General features: G+C 42.9%; 1 protein-coding gene across 5 annotated transcripts in view; it reads right to left on the reverse strand.

Annotated features, from left to right (window-relative positions):
- The window catches only part of PARVB (parvin beta), a 97,588-nt gene that overhangs the window by 24,762 nt on the left and 52,881 nt on the right, over nucleotides 1-19,945 (reverse strand). For all 5 annotated transcript variants that reach the window (XM_073316524.2, XM_073316514.2, XM_073316551.2 and 2 more), the window contains exons 4-8: nucleotides 17,954-18,056; nucleotides 12,211-12,351; nucleotides 10,494-10,609; nucleotides 3,880-3,938; nucleotides 2,146-2,165 (exon numbers count right to left, since the gene is read on the reverse strand). In XM_073316524.2, coding sequence (XP_073172625.1) covers nucleotides 2,146-2,165; nucleotides 3,880-3,938; nucleotides 10,494-10,609; nucleotides 12,211-12,351; nucleotides 17,954-18,056 — 439 coding nt within the window. The remainder of the gene's footprint in view (nucleotides 1-2,145; nucleotides 2,166-3,879; nucleotides 3,939-10,493; nucleotides 10,610-12,210; nucleotides 12,352-17,953; nucleotides 18,057-19,945) is intronic.

Below are 19,945 nucleotides of genomic sequence, written 5' to 3' on the forward strand. Positions count from 1 at the left end.
TCCTGAAAGGTACAACCATGATGCATGTCGCATTGCTACTGCAGTAGCAATGGATGGGCAGTTGTATCAGCTGAGTCCAGGGAGGCCTGTGGGGTCATGACCTTCCGAAATGAGGTGCAGGAATTGTTCCCTTTTTTCCCCTGGCAGATCCTGGCAAAGTTCCTCCAGCTTAGAATAAACTTTATAACGATATTTGGCCATATCTCTTGGCCAGATGAATAGGATTTTCTGCCCAAGAGATCTAAATGTTTCCAGTCTCAGTCAGGATGACCAGATCGGGATTGGCATTGATGGCCATTCTCTTGCACCGCATTCACCACGAGGGAATTCGGGGCAATAACTCCACATTTTTTGCAGGTTCATAATATTTCCTATCTGCCCATTTGCATGTAGGGGGGGATAGAAGCTGGAGTCTGCAAAAGGTTTGTAGGTTCAAATAGTGCACCTTTAATAGGTAGGGCAATTTTTGTTGTCGAGTATGAAGAACGTCAATCAGTTCACGTTGTTGTTCCATGACTCCTCAAGTGGGATGTTTAGGGAGTCAGCCACTCCACAAAACAACTCCTGAAAGTGACGAAAATCATCAGCTGCAGTGGGAGGTGGTGGCATGATGGCTTCATCAGGTGAAGATGAAGAAAACGGCAGGACCAGAGGTACCTCCTCATCCTGCTCTCCTTCCAGTTCCTCCTCCAGTAGTGGTATTGTGGAGGCTGTGTTTCTGGAAGTTGAGAGATTGTTGAAGAGGGGATGGATGGATGGATGGAGGTCGGCGTGTTTGCAGCGGTGTGGGATTACCAAATTGTGCCATGGGGGTCCCAATATGGCCAATTAGAGGGAAAGGGAATATATGGTTGCATCCATGGGGCCCCTGAAAAGGCTGGGTGCCCTAATTGCGGCAGAGTAAGGCTGGTAAGTTGATGTTAATTGTCCTGATGTGGATGGGGCAAGAGAGTCTTGATAATCACCCACATCCTCCTCGACATCACTGAGGAAAGAAGATGCTGTCCTTGTGGGAGAGCACGAAGAGCGTGTTGACTGAGAAGTGGGTGAGATCTGGGACACCTCCTGTCTGAGGAGTGGAGTATCTGCAGTGTCAGCTACAGCGAGGCCTGACAGCTGTGTGAATTCCTGTGGGTGATCTCTGGTCAGTGCCTGTGTTGAGCACAGGGCTGAGGTGTGATATGGGAAAGAGTCAGCAGATGGCGCCAGAGAGCTCTCTAGAGCCACGGCTTTAGTACTGAGGTTCTCAAAACTGGGGGTTGGGACCCCTCAGGGGGTTGGGAGTTTATTACATGGGGGGCTGCGAGCTGTCAGCCTCCACCCCAAACCCTGCTTTGCCGCCAGCATTTATAATGGTGTTCCTCGGACAAGGGGAGTGAGGGTCAGCAGACAATCTTGCTGAGCATGAGTGTCTCTCCAGTGAGCAGTAAGAACTGGGGTCCGACACTGGTTGCAGGGACTTTTCCATGAGGAGTGGGAACACTTCTGGGAAACGTCCCTCTCCCAGGCAACGGACATGGCTGTCCGTTATAGAGAAACCTGCCCCACTTAAACCCAGAAGAGCCAGGCATAAGGGCGAGGGAGTAGCATCCCTGACGGGAATTAGGGAAAACAAAAAAATAATTACTTTTTTTTTTTAAAAGGATAAAGGAGAAGAAAAGAAAATGAAGAAGCTAGCTAACTACGAGAGGGAAAAACAGGTAAGAGACTATCTAAATAACCAAGTGGGCTCTGCGAACTGTTCCATACTAGACCACAGGCAGTAGAGAAGGGTCCGAGGACGGTCAGACCGCATAGCGCGGGGGAGGAGAGGTGCACGTGTGCGGTCTGATGGGCACTGCTATTGAAGACCTCTGACACAAAGGCGCTGCCGCACCTACGGTGGAGCACCGATCGGGACATCACTCCAAGTAGTAGTTCTGGCTCTTTTGGTAGCTGTTCCTTGTGCTCCAGTCCCCACTCCTCCCTGGTGCTTCAGGCAGTACTCCCCACAGCCAGTAACAGAGCTGTCCCAGCTATGTGCTCCTGCCCTGTGCAATTGCCTACTCCACTGCCCTGGACTACCCAAGACACACTTGTAAGAAACACAGACACTTTGTCAATGTGTTTGAAGGGGCAACTTTCAAAGGTTCATGTGTTACTTACCAAATCTTCCCATCATCATCCTGCAAGTGAGAACATGAGAAAATATTCATTTAGTTCATGAATCATTACCGTCAAGGAAAAGATCCTGGCCTTAATGGGCCTGATCCTGTGCGGTACTAAGGATCCTCAACCCCCACTGAGGTACAAATCTCAGCACCCAACAGAATCAGAGCCAACATGCTGGAGGAAGAGAATGGGCCAAATGTATCCCGGGTGTAACTCCACTGATGAAGCGTAATTATTACTTTTCCAAGTCTAAGAGTGAATGAATAAATATATCAATTTATATTATTAGATACCAAATCTCTGTACACATATAGATAATAGATTACATTACACAGTTCAGAATAAGCATTGCGATGGTTAGGTATACCACAGTTTTATTTAGAGAAAAAGAATATTTATATATATAGCTTATATATGGTATGCATATTTGTATGTTATGGAAATAACATAGGTACATACTACACATGAACCAAGTCCTCAGCTGGTGAAGTCAATGGAGCTATGCAGATTTACATAAACTGAGAATCTGGCCTATCTATATGCACAGAAGAGTTTTGTGAGAGTTCTGTCCAGGGTTTAGTTTTGTTGGCTGTTATGGGGTTAGGTTGTGTGTGTGTGTGGGGGGGGGGGGTTGTGTTTCTAACTTGTGTCAGAGCACTTAGGTGCCTCATTTATTTAGATCTACACCATATAAAAATACACACTTAATTACACACCAAACACACAGTAGCACCTTTCCCCCTAAAACAAAACACTTTACAAACTATATCCAGCACCACTGAACCGCAGCCACCTCCGAGAAAGAGGTCTGCCAAGCACACTGCACAAGCTGGAGGAAGGAAAGTAGTTTCGGCCAAAGACACCATGGCAAACCTCCATTCCCCTTAAAAGGGCCACGAGAGCTTTAATGTCTGCACAGAAAAGCTGCGCCCTCATTTCTGAAGGTTTCATCCAAAAGGACCCCCACGGAGCAAACCACCTGGTACTCCACTTAGCTACAAAATGATAAAAGGTTGAGACATCCCTACAGGGAGCCTAGACACTGATGAGCTGGAGAGGGCTCATGTAAGCCCCTTGTTAACACTGCCTTTAGGCCCCATGATGGAGAGTCTGAGCTTTCACTTTTTAGCCAAAGTGCATTTCTATCCCTTTCGCTTTGGGAGAACTGTAAAAACAGCAAGTGACGTAGACCAGCTGCAAAGATTAAAAGGAGTATGCTGCTGGGCTCCCACTGTGCAGCACAAGGATGGGGAAACCTTACAGATCCTTCCCACACTCTATTTTTGTATGAAAGCAGTTAGTTCATTTTGAGGAGGTGTCCCAAGGAAGCATCTTGCTGATCCTCCCCAAATTCCCTACACTGCTCCTTTAACAGCGTGGTGTGATAAGGATGGACAGAAATGGATTATACACAGAGGGGGTAAGGGACACAGCAAAAAATTGTTGTGCAAAGATCATCAGTGATATATTAGGATATAGCTAAAATCTTTTGGCACACAGGCTTGTTAAGGAGAAATTTTTTTCCTTTGCAATGTATTTCCAGTGATAAAGTGGCTTCTGCATGACAAAAGTTGTGCATTAAGGGTTTCACAGAGTTGGTTAATCTGGTAAACAGAATTTTTTATGCTCTTTCATTTTGAGTAACGATACACCATACGTACTCCCTACACTCTCTCTCTCTCACACACACACTCCCCTCTGTCAGATGGATAAGGATTTCCTGCTTACTCTGTTGTGGTTGTGAGTTCCTCTGTAATGTGAGCCGTCTGGAGAAGGCCTTCCCGTTTCTGGAAACCAAGATATAGAAGTCAGAAACTGGAACTGTAGTGGAGGAGTTCGTAAGAGTTCTGCAGCATTCCTCTCCCATTAGCGTCCCAAAGGAGTGCACACATTTTATCTAGCTTTTAAAATTAAGTTTCTGTAAAGATGGGGCAAGGCAATTGACACAGGGGGTTGCGATTTAGCACAGTGGCATTTATCAGACTGACATCCAAATGAATGCTTAGGACGCATATATCTGCAGCCTATAAATTCACGAGCAAGTCTCCTCAGGAGACAGGCGTCAAAATTCTGCCTAGATCACAAATTAGAGAGAGAGTTTGTCAATCCCATCTGAAGCCCCCTGTGGATATTTGCTCATGACACAAACATCAGAGAATGGTTTAAATGAATTGGCAGCCCCAGAGCAGTCTGGGGCTGGGATAACAAGGGTTGTTACCAGAGGTCAGGGTTGAGGAGCACTGGCAAAGCTACCAGTGTGTGAGGGAAGCTTGCCCAGCACAGGAATCCAAATGTGGTTGAGTCAGTCGCTCTCTTTCAGGAGTAACCAATTCACCAAGGAATTGTAGCAGGGGAAGACTGACTATTTTATAATGGAAGTTATTTCCCTTTTACTGGACTTTTCAGGATGATTTTCTGCAGGACTAAGAGCTGCTCTGCCCTACAGAAAGCTAGTGCATGGTGAGACCCAGTTACAAAACAGGTTTCCCCAGACTCTGATAAAACGTGGCCTTTATACTGTAGACAAGACCAAGCTGAGCTTTAAGCATGTCCCTGCGCCATGCTGGAGCCTTGGGGACACACTTCATTGCTGTAATTGGGTCCTCCTGTATGGTAGTTTTCTAACTCAATGCAGAGCCAGTGTTTTTACTTGCTTACTTACATTCATAACTTGCCCTTCCACAGACTACATAGGTACCCTACAAAATTCAGGGATATATCATTTCCCCTCTGAAGGAAGAGAATTTTTTTTCCTTTTCTTTCTCTCACTGCTTTAGATGCTGTCTTAAAGAGCTCAGATCCCAGCTGCTGACTCCCAAGCAAGTCTTGTCAAATAGACTTATGACTCGGATTGCTGCTTCAGGACTAGCTCTAGTTCTGGTATACAAGGCAAACCACCCCCCGGCATGAAACCCTCCTATTCCTCCCATGCCCTCTCATTCATTCTTGACAGTTGAACCACAAACATCAAAAAGAAATGGTTGTTATTGAGGAAAGCACCAAAAAGAAGCACCCCTCTCTGAAGCATTTTGTTTAACCCAAGAACCATTGCAGGAATTCCTTCCTGCCACCCCTTCTTCACCAAACAAGAACAGTTTTGCTGTTTCTAGTGAACCAGCTAACCTGGCCTGGAGCAATGTTGGAAGCAGCTGTTATCGCTTGCTATTTTGCTGTCATGTCTCCACTCTAGGGCCTAGCCCTGTGCTGTAGTGAGGGCATCTGTCCCACTGTGTCTGAAGAAGTGAGCTGTAGCTCACGAAAGCTTATGCTCTAATAAATTGGTTAGTCTCTAAGGTGCCACAAGTCCTCCTTTTCTTTTTGCGAATACAGACTAACACGGCTGTTACTCTGAAAACTGTGTCTTAAGAACACATCAAATCCACTTCATGAATACATCCGATTCTGCACCCATCAGGCAGCTAAAGGATTACTGCCTGGATGGTCTAATAATGTAAGATGGGATGACCACAGGGATGGACAAATAAGGAATTCTGAGTGAGTGCCAACACTGAGTGCTAAGCAACTGCTGACTTGTTTCCAGCCCATTGTTCCTCTGCTCTGCTTCCTAGATGGGCTTCCGCAGCCACCAACCACTTTACAGCCCAGAGGCAGGAAGCAATAGCTGTGAATGAATGAATTCAGAAAGTAAAGCTGGTGAATAATGGGTCTTAAATGTGAAAAAGGAAGAAGAACAGAAGTGAATCCTGCTCCTGGGTTGGCTGGAAACAGTTACTGGAGGGAAAAGTGCTGATTTTTAGGAGCTGAGCATGCTGGTCCTACAGCAGTCTTGGAACCTAGTCCCATGGACCTGGCCAGCCCAGACACAAGTGATCAAGGTTTGGTCCTGACCCTTTACACTGCAGTCACTGAATAGACTTATTTTTCCATGAACACCACATACGTTCCTCATCTCCGGGCTTTGACTTGGGACTCCAGCTGTTGGAGGATTATTTCAGTGATACCCCAAAAATCTTTTAGTAGCACTGAGGCCAGATGTGCTGCACATTTGTGACATTAAGTGGACTAGGAGAGAGATGGACTCTCTAGGTAAGCCTTGAATATAATCCCACAGAAACTATGCACAGTGGACTTAAGCACTGTCGTTATGATGATTTATGAATAAGTCTTTCTATATTCTCCTGATTTAAAATAGTGCTCTATTATAAAAAAATTAACTGATGTGAATTTATCTTTCAAATGAAAGTTAAAACTCAGGAGGGGGAAGTCAGCTGGGAGCAAACCCTCAGGATTTTCAGTTTTCTGCTTTAGGCAAGTACATCCAGGGTTTCCTCTTTTTTTGAGGGGGGGGTCGGGGGTTGAGTGCTGAACAACTCAACTACTAAAGCTGCTCAGCAATGCAACCTTAGCCCTGCTAACTCAGTATCCGAGGCAGCCACTTATAGGGTCATACAAAACAACAAGTTAACTTGAGCTCAAGACTTCATGAGTAACTGCAAAAGTCAGATTGTCATGCTAAAAACAGTTTATATTTCATAGGCAAAGCATTTAAAAAAGAGATAAAATAAAATACCACTGGTCAATTTCAAGAGGCAATACATACTGATTTTGCAACAACCCACCCTGAAGTTAGACACACTGCCATCTTGTGGAGTCTGTCACAATACAGTTATTAAGTAGCAAGCGTACATTTATGCTGTACTAATCTCTCTGGTATGTGAAATACATTTCTTGCTATGTGTGGTACAGAGATTATAGTTCTTCCTGCAAAGAGAGAGAAAGCAGAAAGACCTGTTTTAAACATAAAGTTGCATTCTGCGTATACAGTGCAGCATGCACTCAAAAGTCTACGAGGTATAAACCCAGATCAAATTGCACAGATTTTCCAGTTCCTACATGTCCTCACCTTTAACTGAATAACTGAATCCAGACAGCATGGGAAAGCATTAGCCTCTCCCCTAAAATCCAAATCAATGTTTTAAAGAAACGGTAGAAAGGGCATTACATCTTTCAGGACCTGCATAGACTACTTGCTCTCACCTGCAGCATGGTGCTATGGTAAATTTGTTTTATTTTATTGAGCAGGCTCATAGAAACCAGAGAAGAAAAAGACCTATTAGATCACTGAGTGGCTTCCAGGTTATTTGTTGTTAATAATTCGCACTATTGTAGAGTTTTCACCCATAGATCAAAGTGCTTCATCAACGTGGATATGTTATCCCCATCTAAAACCTGGGGACATTGAGAAATAAGGAAGGTAAGGCAGGATTTTCAGAGACACTGACCTCAGTTGTAGCTGTGAGTGCTCAGCATCTCAGAAAACAAATAATCAGGCCCTAGGTGACCTGCCCAAAGTCACATAGCAAAAGCCAGGAACCGAACCCAGTTTCCTGACTCCTAGTCCCATGCTTTATACAGTTGACCATGTTCTCTCCCTAGGGAAGCTACTGCAGGTTTACCTTGCAGACCTCTGAACCAGCCGTGTAAATGCCAGGAATTCTACTCTAATCCAATCCACTCACACTTTTAGCCTTAAACAAGGCAAAACACTTCTATAAGGGATCCCACATCCCTAAGACACCAGGCGCAAATGACTACATTTACCCACAGAAGTCCAAACACTATGGCTGGAATTATTTAGATATTTTTTAAAAAAAAAAAACTGAAAAAAACACACCATTGAAAAAAACAGCAAATGTAGTAATAAAGAAAAGAAAAGAAGCTAACTTACAGCAGAATTTAAAAACAAAACAAAAAACAAACACTGGAAATACATATAGGATTTTTTTAAAAGTAGAAACTGGCAGGTTATTAAATTAACACCACTATGGAAACAGGCAGAGGTTAAAAAAGTAATAATTAAATGAAACCAAATCATGAAGCTGTGAATTAACCCGGTCTATGTAACCTCATCATCTTATCACTGCTACCCTCACCCTTCCTGCCATTTCTCCCTCCTATTGTTTGTTAGAACTTTTCTATATTGGAAATGGCGAGCCAGTTTAAGTGAGACCTTGTCTACACCACAAATGCTTTCCCAGTATATCTATATTGGCAGAGTCCCCTAAGGAAGACACAGCTTATGCTGACAGAAGGCATTTTTCGGCCAGCTTAGTAACACCACCTCCCTAAAGGACATTAGCTATGTTGACAGAAGCCCTCTTGTTGTGCCAGCATAGCTATGTTGGCTAGGAGGTGTGGTTTTTTTCACATCTCTGACCAACATTGCTATTCTGACAAAAAAAAAAAAAATCTGTCAAGGAGACCCAGCCTAAATCAATTTAAAGCTGATTTAGTTAACCCATGCAAAATTCCAAAGTGGACATACTTAGGCCAGGTCTAAACTACAAAGTTCTGTTAGCATACTTAAATTGGTTGGGGTGTGAAAACAAAAAAAAACCCAAACATCCTCTAGCCACTTATAGCTATGCCAACTAATCCCCCAGTGTAGATACAGCTATATCAACAGAAGAGGGCTTCTGTTGACATAGCTAATATGATCTGGGGAGGTGGTGTTACTATGCCAACAGAAAAATTCCTTCTGTTGCTGTAAGATGTGTCTACACTAGGGGGCTCTGCTGGTACTGCTTTACCGGCAAAGCATTTGTCATGTAGAAAAGGCTTCAAACAAATAAGGCTTATGTTGGTAAATTACGAAACTAAGCTAAGCCAATTTTAAGCAAGGGTTAAACTAGTTTAACTGAGTCTACATTAGGGGTTTGCATCAGCTGAACTAATTCAAGGTAAGACTTTTCTAAGGGGTAAAAATGTCGAACGTGCCTAAGCGATTTAAGAGTTTAAGTCCCACTGACTGTCACTTCTCGCATCTTTTCTTAAATGAAGGTCAAATTCTGCAGATGGTTACATACTCCAATCACTTTCCATGATGTTCAGTGATCCCCTTGAATGCATATAAAAGTGTTTGCAGGATCAGGGGAGGGGCCATCTATTACCCTGTTTCTACAGCACCTCGTCTAATGGGGCTCTGATTGTGACTGGGGCCTCTCGGCAATACAATGCAGACAATACATTATTATTATTAATATGTATTATTTAAAATGTTATCAATGCTGACACATGCTTTAAAAACTGACACATGTTATTGAACTGGTATACATTTCCTTAAGACTGAATCACGTACAAGTTCAACTACAAATATTTTACACCTCACTCAAACTCTTAAAATACAGGATAGTATACTGTATTTTAAAATATTACAGGATAGTAGCAGCAGGATAGTAAATATAAAGAAGTTTCTCAGCAAAGTGACATACATAGATAGTGCGCACACGTACATACACACATCCCCCTTGTCCCTCCACGGCAGGTCTACACTGCAGCTGGGAGTGTGCAGAATCATGCTAGCTCCGCTCAATCTAAGACTGTACTCCTGAAATGAATCCTACTACAGCAGGGGTGACCTCACACTACCTGCCAAATCCACAGTCAATGCCGTCAGCTGTGCATACGTTACAACCGCATGGACCATCACACTGAACATTTAAAGCAGGACATGAGAAAGCAGCCAGCCAGAAGTAGTCTTGGATTGGTAGGACAGTAGTTGTTCAGGACCCATTTTGGGGCTTCTGCAGCTTCATCGGCCAGAGAGGACCACGTGGCCCAGGTGAAGAGTGAATGAGTTATGATGGAAACTGAGACAAAAAACAAGAGTGAGAATGCCCTGCAGTAGCAAAATGCTCTTTGTGGACCACGAGAAATGGGCAAAAAAGCCAGGAGGACCAGGCAGCAAAGACAGAAAGGACTGTTGCAATGTCTAGAGCAGGAGATTAGAAATCAGGGTCTAATCCCATCTCTCTAATTGAGCAGAGCAAACAGAGGAACGGAGCTGTGAATGACCATGATCAAGGTCAAAATGCAGAACCAAAGGAACCAGAGTGTCACAACTGACATGACGAACTGGACCCTGGGAAACACAACGGGCTTCCAAAAAACAGATTCTAAACCTCTCCCCAGATCCTGGTGTTGTTTCTGTTTGAATGGTTCCCTCTTCAACGAGCAGGAGGTAACAATAATTTACCTTTAGTAAAAAGCCAACAAATGGAGCTCTCTGACATGCAAATTCCATTATACACTACTAATTTTTTTGTATGACAATAGCATACAATCCCGACCATTATTAGGGATGTATTGTTCTAGGTACCTTGTGAACACATCATAAAAGATTGTAAGATTCATAGATTCTGAGGCCAGAAGGGAACACTGTGACCATCCACTCTGGCCTCCTGAATACCACAGGGGAGGGCTTAGCTAAATAACTAAGACAGAGATGGGGCTGGGGGGGAGGTTGCAGCATATAAGATGAGTGATCAGGGTGATGGATGGCAGCCATTATGACACAACTATACTTGGGAGTTCATACTTACCCTTACAACTACCACTTGCACAGAAACGTGCTCAGGAAGTCGGATGGGAGCCCGGAAATGCATGGCCAAAGCTACCAGAAGGTGGAGAATGGAAATTAGATTCTTGCCATGGATTGCTGAAGTAAAAAACACAAGTCGAAAACAGATTTTAAACAACCAGTCTTTAGGGGGTGGAAAAAAAGGTTGAAAAACTTTATTGGTTAGCAAGGCAACACTTTAGGCCTTTCACATAATGATCTCAAAACAATTTTACAAACAATAAGAATTCAATTCACCTGTGTCCACTGGTGAAATATTATCCCCACTTTACAGATATGGTAACAGAGGGGAACCGATTGACCAAAGTCACAAAACAAGTCAAAAGTAGAGCCAGGTGTTGAAACCAGACCAGTGCCCAGATCATCCCTCTCCTCACGGAGGAGTAAAGGACCTGAGGGAGCATATTACATGTACTAACCGTGTACAGTAGTTAGGTGTATGCACAGCCTCAGAACTACAGCTGAGTCTATCAACAAAGTAGTGCATATTCATAAAAGTCACCACAGAAGTACAGAATTGTATTGGCTATTAAAGTGAATTAGCACATCTCCTCGAGCAAGTTCAGATATGCTCAACTGTATTAAATCAGACCTACACTTGAGAATGCCCACCTGGAATACATCTGTAGCAAAATTAAACAGGCTATGGTGTTCCTGTTTATAAGCCACATTAAGATGGTTCACTCCCTGGGTGGAAACACATCACAAATTCTTTTGTAGATAAAGGGCCACACTTTAAAGGGATGTTCTTTCTGCTTACTCCATCAGAAATAGTATCTCTAAACAGGTTTCAGAGTGGTAGCCGTGTTAGTCTGTATCAGCAAAAACAACAAGGAGTCCTTGTGGCACCTTAAAGACTAACAAATTTATTTGGGCATAAGCTTTTATGGGCTAAAACCCACTTCATCAGATGCATGGAGTGGAAAATACAGTAGAGAGGTATAAATACACAGCATATGAAAAGATGGGAGCTGCCTTACCAAGTGGAGGGGTCACTTTTGTAGTGCTAATGAGTTCAATGTAATCAAGGTGGCCCATTTCAAACAGTTGACAAGAAGGTGTGAGTATCAGCAGGGGGAAAAATTAGTGTTTGCATCTTTTCATATGCTGTGTATTTATACCTCTCTACTGTATTTTCCACTCCATGCATCTGATGAAGTGGGTTTTAGCTCACAAAAGCTTATGCCCAAATAAATTTGTTAGTCTCTAAGGTACCACAAGGACTCCTCGTTGTTTTGGTCTCTAAACTGGACATCCTAGAATGAATGAATGGGTCCAAGCTCTTAAGTCTCTATCTTGAGAGGCTAACAAGTTTCTCAGATCTATAGAGATTCAGCAAACAATGTTTTAATGATAATATATGCTTAAAGAAATGACACACTTCAAGAAGCCCAATTATGACATAACCCTCCTCATCTGAAGGAGTTCGAACCAGAGCTATAGAGGTAGGAGGGTATATGGTATAACAACAACCTTCTCATGCTATATATATGGACTACACATATACATTACTATTAGTAGTCTGTAAAAACACTGCAGCACAGAATATGTGATCAAGTTATTGGTTACCAGGATGGATGCTGCATTTCTGAAATGGGCAGCAGAAAATCATTTCCTCTGCATTCATGAACATGACACAGTCTCACTTCAAAGCAGACTTTTTTGCACATGGCACTTACAGTCGACATTCCACTTGATTGTCCAGCCGTGGGGTCGGAGTAAATCATGGACAGCTTCCAGAACTGTCTGCAGCTTTTGCTTCTGACCAATTTCAGACTGTGTCACTTCTGCCACATTCAATTTACGGTCAGCCAGCTTTTCTGCATTTAAACAAACAAACAAACAAAGCAGGACTTGTTAGACAAGCATAGGGGAGAGCACAGGACTCCTGGATTCTAATCCCCAGATCTGTCACCTTGGACAAGTAACCCACCTGTGAAATGAGAATATTTACCTTCCAAACTTCACAGTGATGTTTTCCAGTAACTTCAGTGTTTGGTAAGACACAGAGACCCTTAGTTAGTAGTATTTTAGAAGTGTTATATTATAATAATTTTCACAAGGGTACAACAAAAATTTTGCTGTTGTACCTTCCTTTTTCCTCCCCTATAGGTAAATGAGTTCAACACAGTAAGGCCTTGTCTGCACAAGAAAGTTGCAACACTTTGACTAAAGGTCTGATTTTGTTAAACTGGTGCAAAAGGCTGCGTGGACACTCTTATTTTGGTTGAAACCTGAGTTATTTCAGTTTAGCTGAAGTCAGTTAAGAGTCGGTTTAAGCTAAACCTAAGGCTATGGCTACACTAGAGAGCTTACAGCGGTTCAGCTGTACAGATGCAGCTGCACCGTTGTGAGCTCTCTAGAGTAGCCGCACTAAGCCAATTGGAGAGAGCTCTCCATCGGCTTAATTAATCCACCCCCAACGAGCAGCAGTAGCTAGGTCAGTGGGAGAAGCTCCACCAACATAGCGCTGTCCTCACCAGTGCTTAGGTCAGTGTAACTTGTGTCGCTCAGAGGGATGGCTTATTCACACCTCTGAGTGACATAAGTTACACCAACATAATTGATAGTGTAGACACAGCCTAAGTAGGCCAACTCTTAAACCAAAATAAACTTTTACACAGTGGTTTATACTGGTTTAACTGAATTGGTTTAAAAATAGATTTAAGTTAAACAAGTATAACTTTCTCATATAGACAAGGCCTAAGTCAATTGGTTGTTTTTTTTTGTTTGGTTGGTTTTGTTTTGTTTTAACCAGTGGACAAGGCACAGCAAGTTTTGGTAAAAATCACAGATATTCCTAACATTTGGGATTCCTCAATAGTTCGTCTGAACTATTCCCCCAGAACCACACACTAGTGTTTCTCCTTACCCCTCCCCCCTCAAGCCAATGAACTTGCAGTTGAGCTACCTCTATCTACTCTTCCTCAAACTGGTGGGGGGTGAGGCAAGGAGACCAAGCTGTCCTCCAATAAGCTGTACAGCAAAGGGAGGAGCTGGTACCTTCTCTTCCCTTCCTCAGGCCAGGGGAAGAATGGCCAGCTCACTCGATACCCAGCTAGAACATATTTTTAGGGGTGAAAGCCTCACATCCAATGGAAGTGAATTTTTTGTCATACACCTCCCTTGTTATTGATCACCTTTTAGTGCACAAGTTAGGGATCGGGTGTATTGACAGCCCAGCAAATAGGGATTTTGCTAATCTTTCATGCTGACACTATGTATATCATGGCATCTCAGTGGCAATACTTATCATCTTGATCCAATTCTGCAAACGAGGTTCAGCTTCTAAATAAGTCCATCACCCATTTGCTAATCTGCCACTCTGGGTGGCTTCAGAATTCTCCAGATGACAAGTTCCGATTTTCACCTGTCATACATCCTCTAAGGAATCTGAATTCTGTTCTTAAATCTCGGAGCATCTTTCACATGAATGAAACAATAACAATCACGCAGTGCACGAAGTTGAAGGAACCTACTTTATGAGCCTCTTGTGCATGCAAAAGGGTGAAATGAAGGGTCAACTTTGCTCACATATTGTGAGACCCCAACCAAAAGAAGCTCCTCCAGTGCCACATACTTCATTACCTCTTGCTGTGTCACTAGTACAAGACATTTAGCCTCAACGATGCAATGGCTATGGCTAAAGCAGTCAAGAAGCCTTGACTAGAGCACGAGATGGAGCCCAGTTGTGATGACTGTGGTTCTCCTGTGAAGAAGAGGCAGGCTTGCATGCTAGAAGATGCGGGAAAAGGCAACTCGGCAAGGATTCTGCAAACTCATACATGCATAATTTTACTCACAAGACCTCCCATTGAGTTCAACAAAGCTATGCACATGCATAAAGTTAAGCACATGGGTTTGTCTACACGTACAGCGCTGCAGCAGTGCAGCCTCGCTGCTGTCACACTTTAGTGAAGAGCTTCTCCCGTCGGCATAGTTCATCCACCTCTCAGAGGCGGCAGCTTCTCCTGTCGACATAGTGCTGTCTACACCGGGGGTTAGCTCGGTATCACTACATCGCCCAAGTGTGGGGATTTTTCACACCCCTGAGTGACAGTTATACTGATGTAAGTTCGTAGTGTAGACCCGGCCTAAATGTTTGCAGAGTTGGAGTTTACGTGTGCCACTGTGCCCTCAATAGAAGGTCACTGATTTGTATAAACTCTCCCTATGAGGAACACCCACCTCGGATTATTTAGTACAGCGCCACTTGCTACAGCAACAACGTGTGTAAGGGAGAGCAGAGACCATACTTCTGCCCTTTTATTATCCCTTGCAACTAGTTGGGAGCCACACACCAGAAATTCCCATAAGCAGAGAATTCCCAGTTTCTCACCATTGACCCATGCCAGCTCCCCAGCATGCTGAAACTGACTCCTAGAGAACGGACAGCACACCACAAGTATTCTGAAGTGCTGTCCAAGCAACACACTTTGTAGGAAGGAGCACCTCGGGATAAAAATGGTTGGCTGGGGCACCCTACGTGGAGGGATCCCTGCCAAAACTTTTGATTTATACTAACATGTCTGAATGCTTGTTATTCTAAATTGCTGTGGCTGAAGACCATTGGTTAGGAAGGAATTCTATAGAAACAACATAGTCTATTGAATGCAACCGCCAATCCATAGCCATTTGCACTTGTGCAAACACCTTCAGCTAAGAGGTACCCCCACCTTCAGTCATAGCCTGACCAGCCAGTGTTTAAAGCTCCCCCATTTAAAGTCATGCATTCTGCTTCTCAGTGCTCTAGAAAAGCGGATTACAGAAAGCTACCTTTAATAGAAGCAATGGAGTCTGGTCAATTAGGAAACAAAAAAAAATTATAACTATTTTATATCCATCTTTGCAGACAATGTTCCTCACAAAAAAGTGTTGATATATGACACGCTGGGACGAGGATGTGGACAGACAAATTACTTCAGAAGAATAGGGTTTGATGTGGAAAAGAGGACCAGCAACCTCAGTCTGTAGCACTAAAAAAGAAAAATTATTTAAAATACTGTTTCAATGGCCCCAACCATACAAACACTTAGACCAAAGTCAAAAAATAGAGAAAGACTGAATGGGGGGAAACGTTGGAGAAACTGGCGAAAAAGGAGATTTCATGCATATATGGTGGACATGTCCAGTCATTAGAGAATATCGGGATGCAATTTGTAACCAAATATCACAAATGGTTGAATATTTATTACCAAATGATCCTTTGGTAATCCTCCTGGGGCTTCTTAGGGGATATGGTCACACAAAGGAAACATCAGTGCTGGAACTAGGGGTGCTGGGGGTGCTGCCACAACCCCTGGCTTGAAGTGGTTTCCATTATGTACAGGGTTTGCAGTTTGGTTCTATGGATCTCAGCACCCCCACTATACAAATTGTTCCAGCACCCCTGAAAGGAAATGAAGAATTAATCTCTCATCTGCTAGTAGCTGCTTGGCCATTGCTAGCTTCTCATTGGAAAAAGAAAAATAGACCAACCACTGAGGAATGGTTCCAAAATTAATTATATATAAATATAAGAGGTTGTGGTTCTGGAAAAATTGACACACTGATTACGTGCCCAGCAAAATAGACAGGGGACAGATAGTCACTTAAATATTGGGTTACTTTTTATTCAGTATTCAGAGTTCACCTGCAAAAAGAAAAGAAGCTCCTAGCACAACTATCCAACTGTTTTTTGTTTTTGTTTTTTTTTAATATTAATATTTGAGAGAGATACCTGGTCTGTTAACTACATGTGCATAGAGATTTCACTCCATTTCATAAAGTCACTAGAAGCAACACAGGTATTGTAATGATGGTCACTCTGTAATATGGTAACACCCTGTTAGCTAGAAAAGAGCTAGTGACTATATTCCTAGATAGCGTCTCTTTACACAAAAGCTAATTGTTGTAATGTTTGTTTTGTTTCTGACATTTACAGGACAAGGATCTGTAAACTTGTTAAAACTTCCTAAATAAATAGTTTAAAAAAAATTTAGAAAGTTCTCCTCCCATTTTATTGAGCTCCCACAAGCTGTGTTTTGAGGAGTTTTCATTGCATAATAAAGCCGTTATTGTTAATCAATGTTTAAAAGATTTTGTGAATGTTTACTGGAACATTGTGGGGCTCTTTCTAAGTGGCACATGGGGGAAACTCAGAAAACAGCATCCATAAAGCCTAATGAAATTAGCATAATTGAAACCCCTCACTCCAGCCCCTCCAGATCACTGAAAACGTTCCATGGGCAGTCACTCTCAATCTGTGGCTCACAAGAATTAAGGAAACTATGAGCCTGTTTCTCTAGCATGTCTCTGATCTTCTACTACTTGAAGCTCTGAGGCTTGGTCTACAATATCACTTTTTTCGGTAAATCTTTTGTCAGTCGGGTGTGAAAAATACACACCCAGGACCAACACAAATTTCACCGACAAAAGTGCTGGTGTGGACAGCGCTATGTCGACAGGAGAGGTCTCTCCTGCTGGCAAAGAGCGGCTGCACGGGAGACCTTACAGAAGCACAGCTGTAGCGGTACAGCAGTGCCGCTAGAAAGTCTGTAGCGCACATATAGCCTACGTCTCTCCATGGGGTGCTTCTAGCTTATGAACCACTGCATTGATTCCTGCAGCACCTCCTCTGAGACACAAAGGATTCTGGGTAGAAGCTATTAGGGGACAATGGTTGCAAATGGAGAAGTGAAGGTGTAAGGGGGATGCCGAGTGATAGATAGAATAACTATTTACTTAACCTACTGATTGACTGAAGATCCTCTCTCCCCCAAACCCAAGACACGTGTAAGGGCACAGTGTGTGTACCCCACTCATGCCACATCGTACAAAGTTAATTTTTGAAAGAGCGTCCAGTCTGACCTGAAAGATGAACCATTATAATTTATGAAATGGATTGCTCTCAGCCCAAAGACTTTCAAAAGTGGACACACTAGATCTAAAGTTAGGCCAGTTTCACTTTGATTGACCAAGGTTAGCACATGTCTCCTCCCCCCCATTTCATCTATCTGGGATGTTCTCCTGAGCGGACGGAGTTTAGACATCAGCATGAATCACACATTCTGGGGAGCAGGATTCTCGTCTATTCCAATCCCCTACCTGGTCACATGAACAGAACAGATGGGCAGAAAGATAGGACAGGCTGACGCTGTGCCTGATTGCCAAGGTGGATGGGCTGAATATATGAACCATTATAATTTATTAAATGGATTGCTCTCAGCCCAAAGACTTTCAAAAGTGGACACACTAGATCTAAAGTTGGTGGATGGGCTGAAAGATGAACCATTATAATTTATTAAATGGATTGCCAAGGGGGATGGGCTGAATATTTAACTTTACCAAAGCTGCAGACAGCTAGTCTGTGGGGGGCAACTAGCCATCAAACCAAAGGGGCTGACTTCTTTGCAAAGCCCCCCTTCTGTAGCTTCAACTCACCCAAAAGCTTCTGCAGCACTTGCCCATCATAAAGGTCCTCTTCCAGCTGCTTAACGATGATTCTCTCTTCCACCAGGACATCATTAATCCAGTCAATTAGAACCTGGGAGAATGGAGATGGGAGGCAAGTGTCTAATCACTGAAGTGTGTTACTTGTATCACAAGCAGTGATCAAAGTAAGGACCAGAAACAGGTAACCCTGCATGAATAATCATCTTGTATATTTACTTCCAAACAATAGAGAGCTCAGGTGGTGAAGAGATGCTTCAACTTTTTTGGGAGCCCAGATCTCACAAGAATCCTCTCCCTCTCTAGAGCCAGTCAGTAATAGGTGATGAAAATATACAGCTCACTGTCATCTATTATTCCATTCAGATCCTTTTGCTCCCAAAACACAGGCTACCACTACTTGAGCTAAATCTCTGTTATATGTAATTAATACAGTATTGCGCTTTAAAAAGATCTCTAAACCAGTCAGAAAGACCTGAGCACAGCAGAGCAGCAGTATATATACACACTAAACAGTATTTTACAACTGTTTGGCCATTGGCCAGACAGGAACGGGTGTTTTACAAAGGCAATAAGCTCTAGCTCCTACTATAGGCTAAACAGGCTCCCTGAAGAATAATCCTAGTCCTTTATCAACCCAAGCAATAAATGGATGAGAAGTTGCTTGACCAGATAGCAAGTGTGAAAAATCAGGACACTTCTGGAGGAGAGGGCGGGAGGCAATAGTTGCATATATAAGACAAAGCCCCTAATACTGGGAGTCTGGTGACCTGAATGAGACTTTACATAGTGCACCCACAGCACAATATAGACAGACAGAGTAGTGTGGAACCAAAATGCTAGTCAGCTGGGCCAGTCTGGCAGTCACTCTGTACTGTGCGTGACAGGTCCCATATGCTAAATTAGCTTAACTATAAAACCTTGCATGTGCTAACTGAAGCAGGAAGGAGCATAAAGAATCTTTTAAAAAAGGAACAATATTAAGTTTGTCAAGCCCCAGAAATAACCCCCTTAAAAGTAACAGGCAAAACAGTGAAATGTCTTTGTTTAGTTGGCATTAGCATGGGAAAAAAGTAGTTCATCACTTGTTTTACTCCAGTTGACTATGTTAAGCTCTCTATATTAAAGTACATTTTGCTGAAGTAATGTAATTTTTGTAATAAGAGACCTTGCTTTCTGCTATTAAATCTTTGCTTATAAGTGGAGAGGCAGTATTGCCAACCTCAAGTCTTCAAAAACCATGAGTCAGGGCCCCCAAAAATCATGAGAATGGCTTAAAAATCATAAGGTTTTAAATGTTATATATACAAAATTGTGGATTCCATTGATTTGCTTTCTGGTTAGAATCCACATTTCCACCTTTTCTCCACAACCATGAGCTTTTGGATCTTATTTTGTTTTTCTACATGCAAGCTGAGATTTTTATGTAATCCTGCGATGACAGGAGCTGGGCTTAAAAAACAAATACTGCAAGACTTGTGACAAAAATCACAAGAGTCAGCAACACTGGAAGAAACAGGCATTTCGGGTGTGCTGGTTACAAGGTGTATTTGGCTAATTTATACAAGTTAGTGAGGTTCAGCTGTATTAAGCTACTGCACAGCAGCAGAGACACACACTTAGGGCTTGTCTACATGGGGCCAGCGAAGTGCGCCAGAGAGATGTAATTGGTAAAGCACACTAATGTGCTGCACTCTAATTGCCCCATGTAGACATGGCTGGCATGCTGTAAAAGGTACCTAGCTCATGTTAACACAAAATAGGCACCTTTTAGGGCAGGGGTCTAAAATGTAAGGTGTGCCAGCAGGATCTACATGGGCCAGTTAAAGTGCAGCACATTAGAACGCTTTAAAAAAAAAAACACACACCCTTCTAGGGTGCTTTGCCAGTGCCATGTAGACAAGTCCTTAATATTCATAAATCGCTTTGAGATCCTTATACATGTGCACCTCTAACATGATTCTTAAAGGTCTCCATGATACT

The sequence above is a fragment of the Lepidochelys kempii genome, chromosome 1, assembly GCF_965140285.1.
Source record: "Lepidochelys kempii isolate rLepKem1 chromosome 1, rLepKem1.hap1, whole genome shotgun sequence".
NCBI classification, from domain to species: Eukaryota; Metazoa; Chordata; order Testudines; family Cheloniidae; genus Lepidochelys; species Lepidochelys kempii.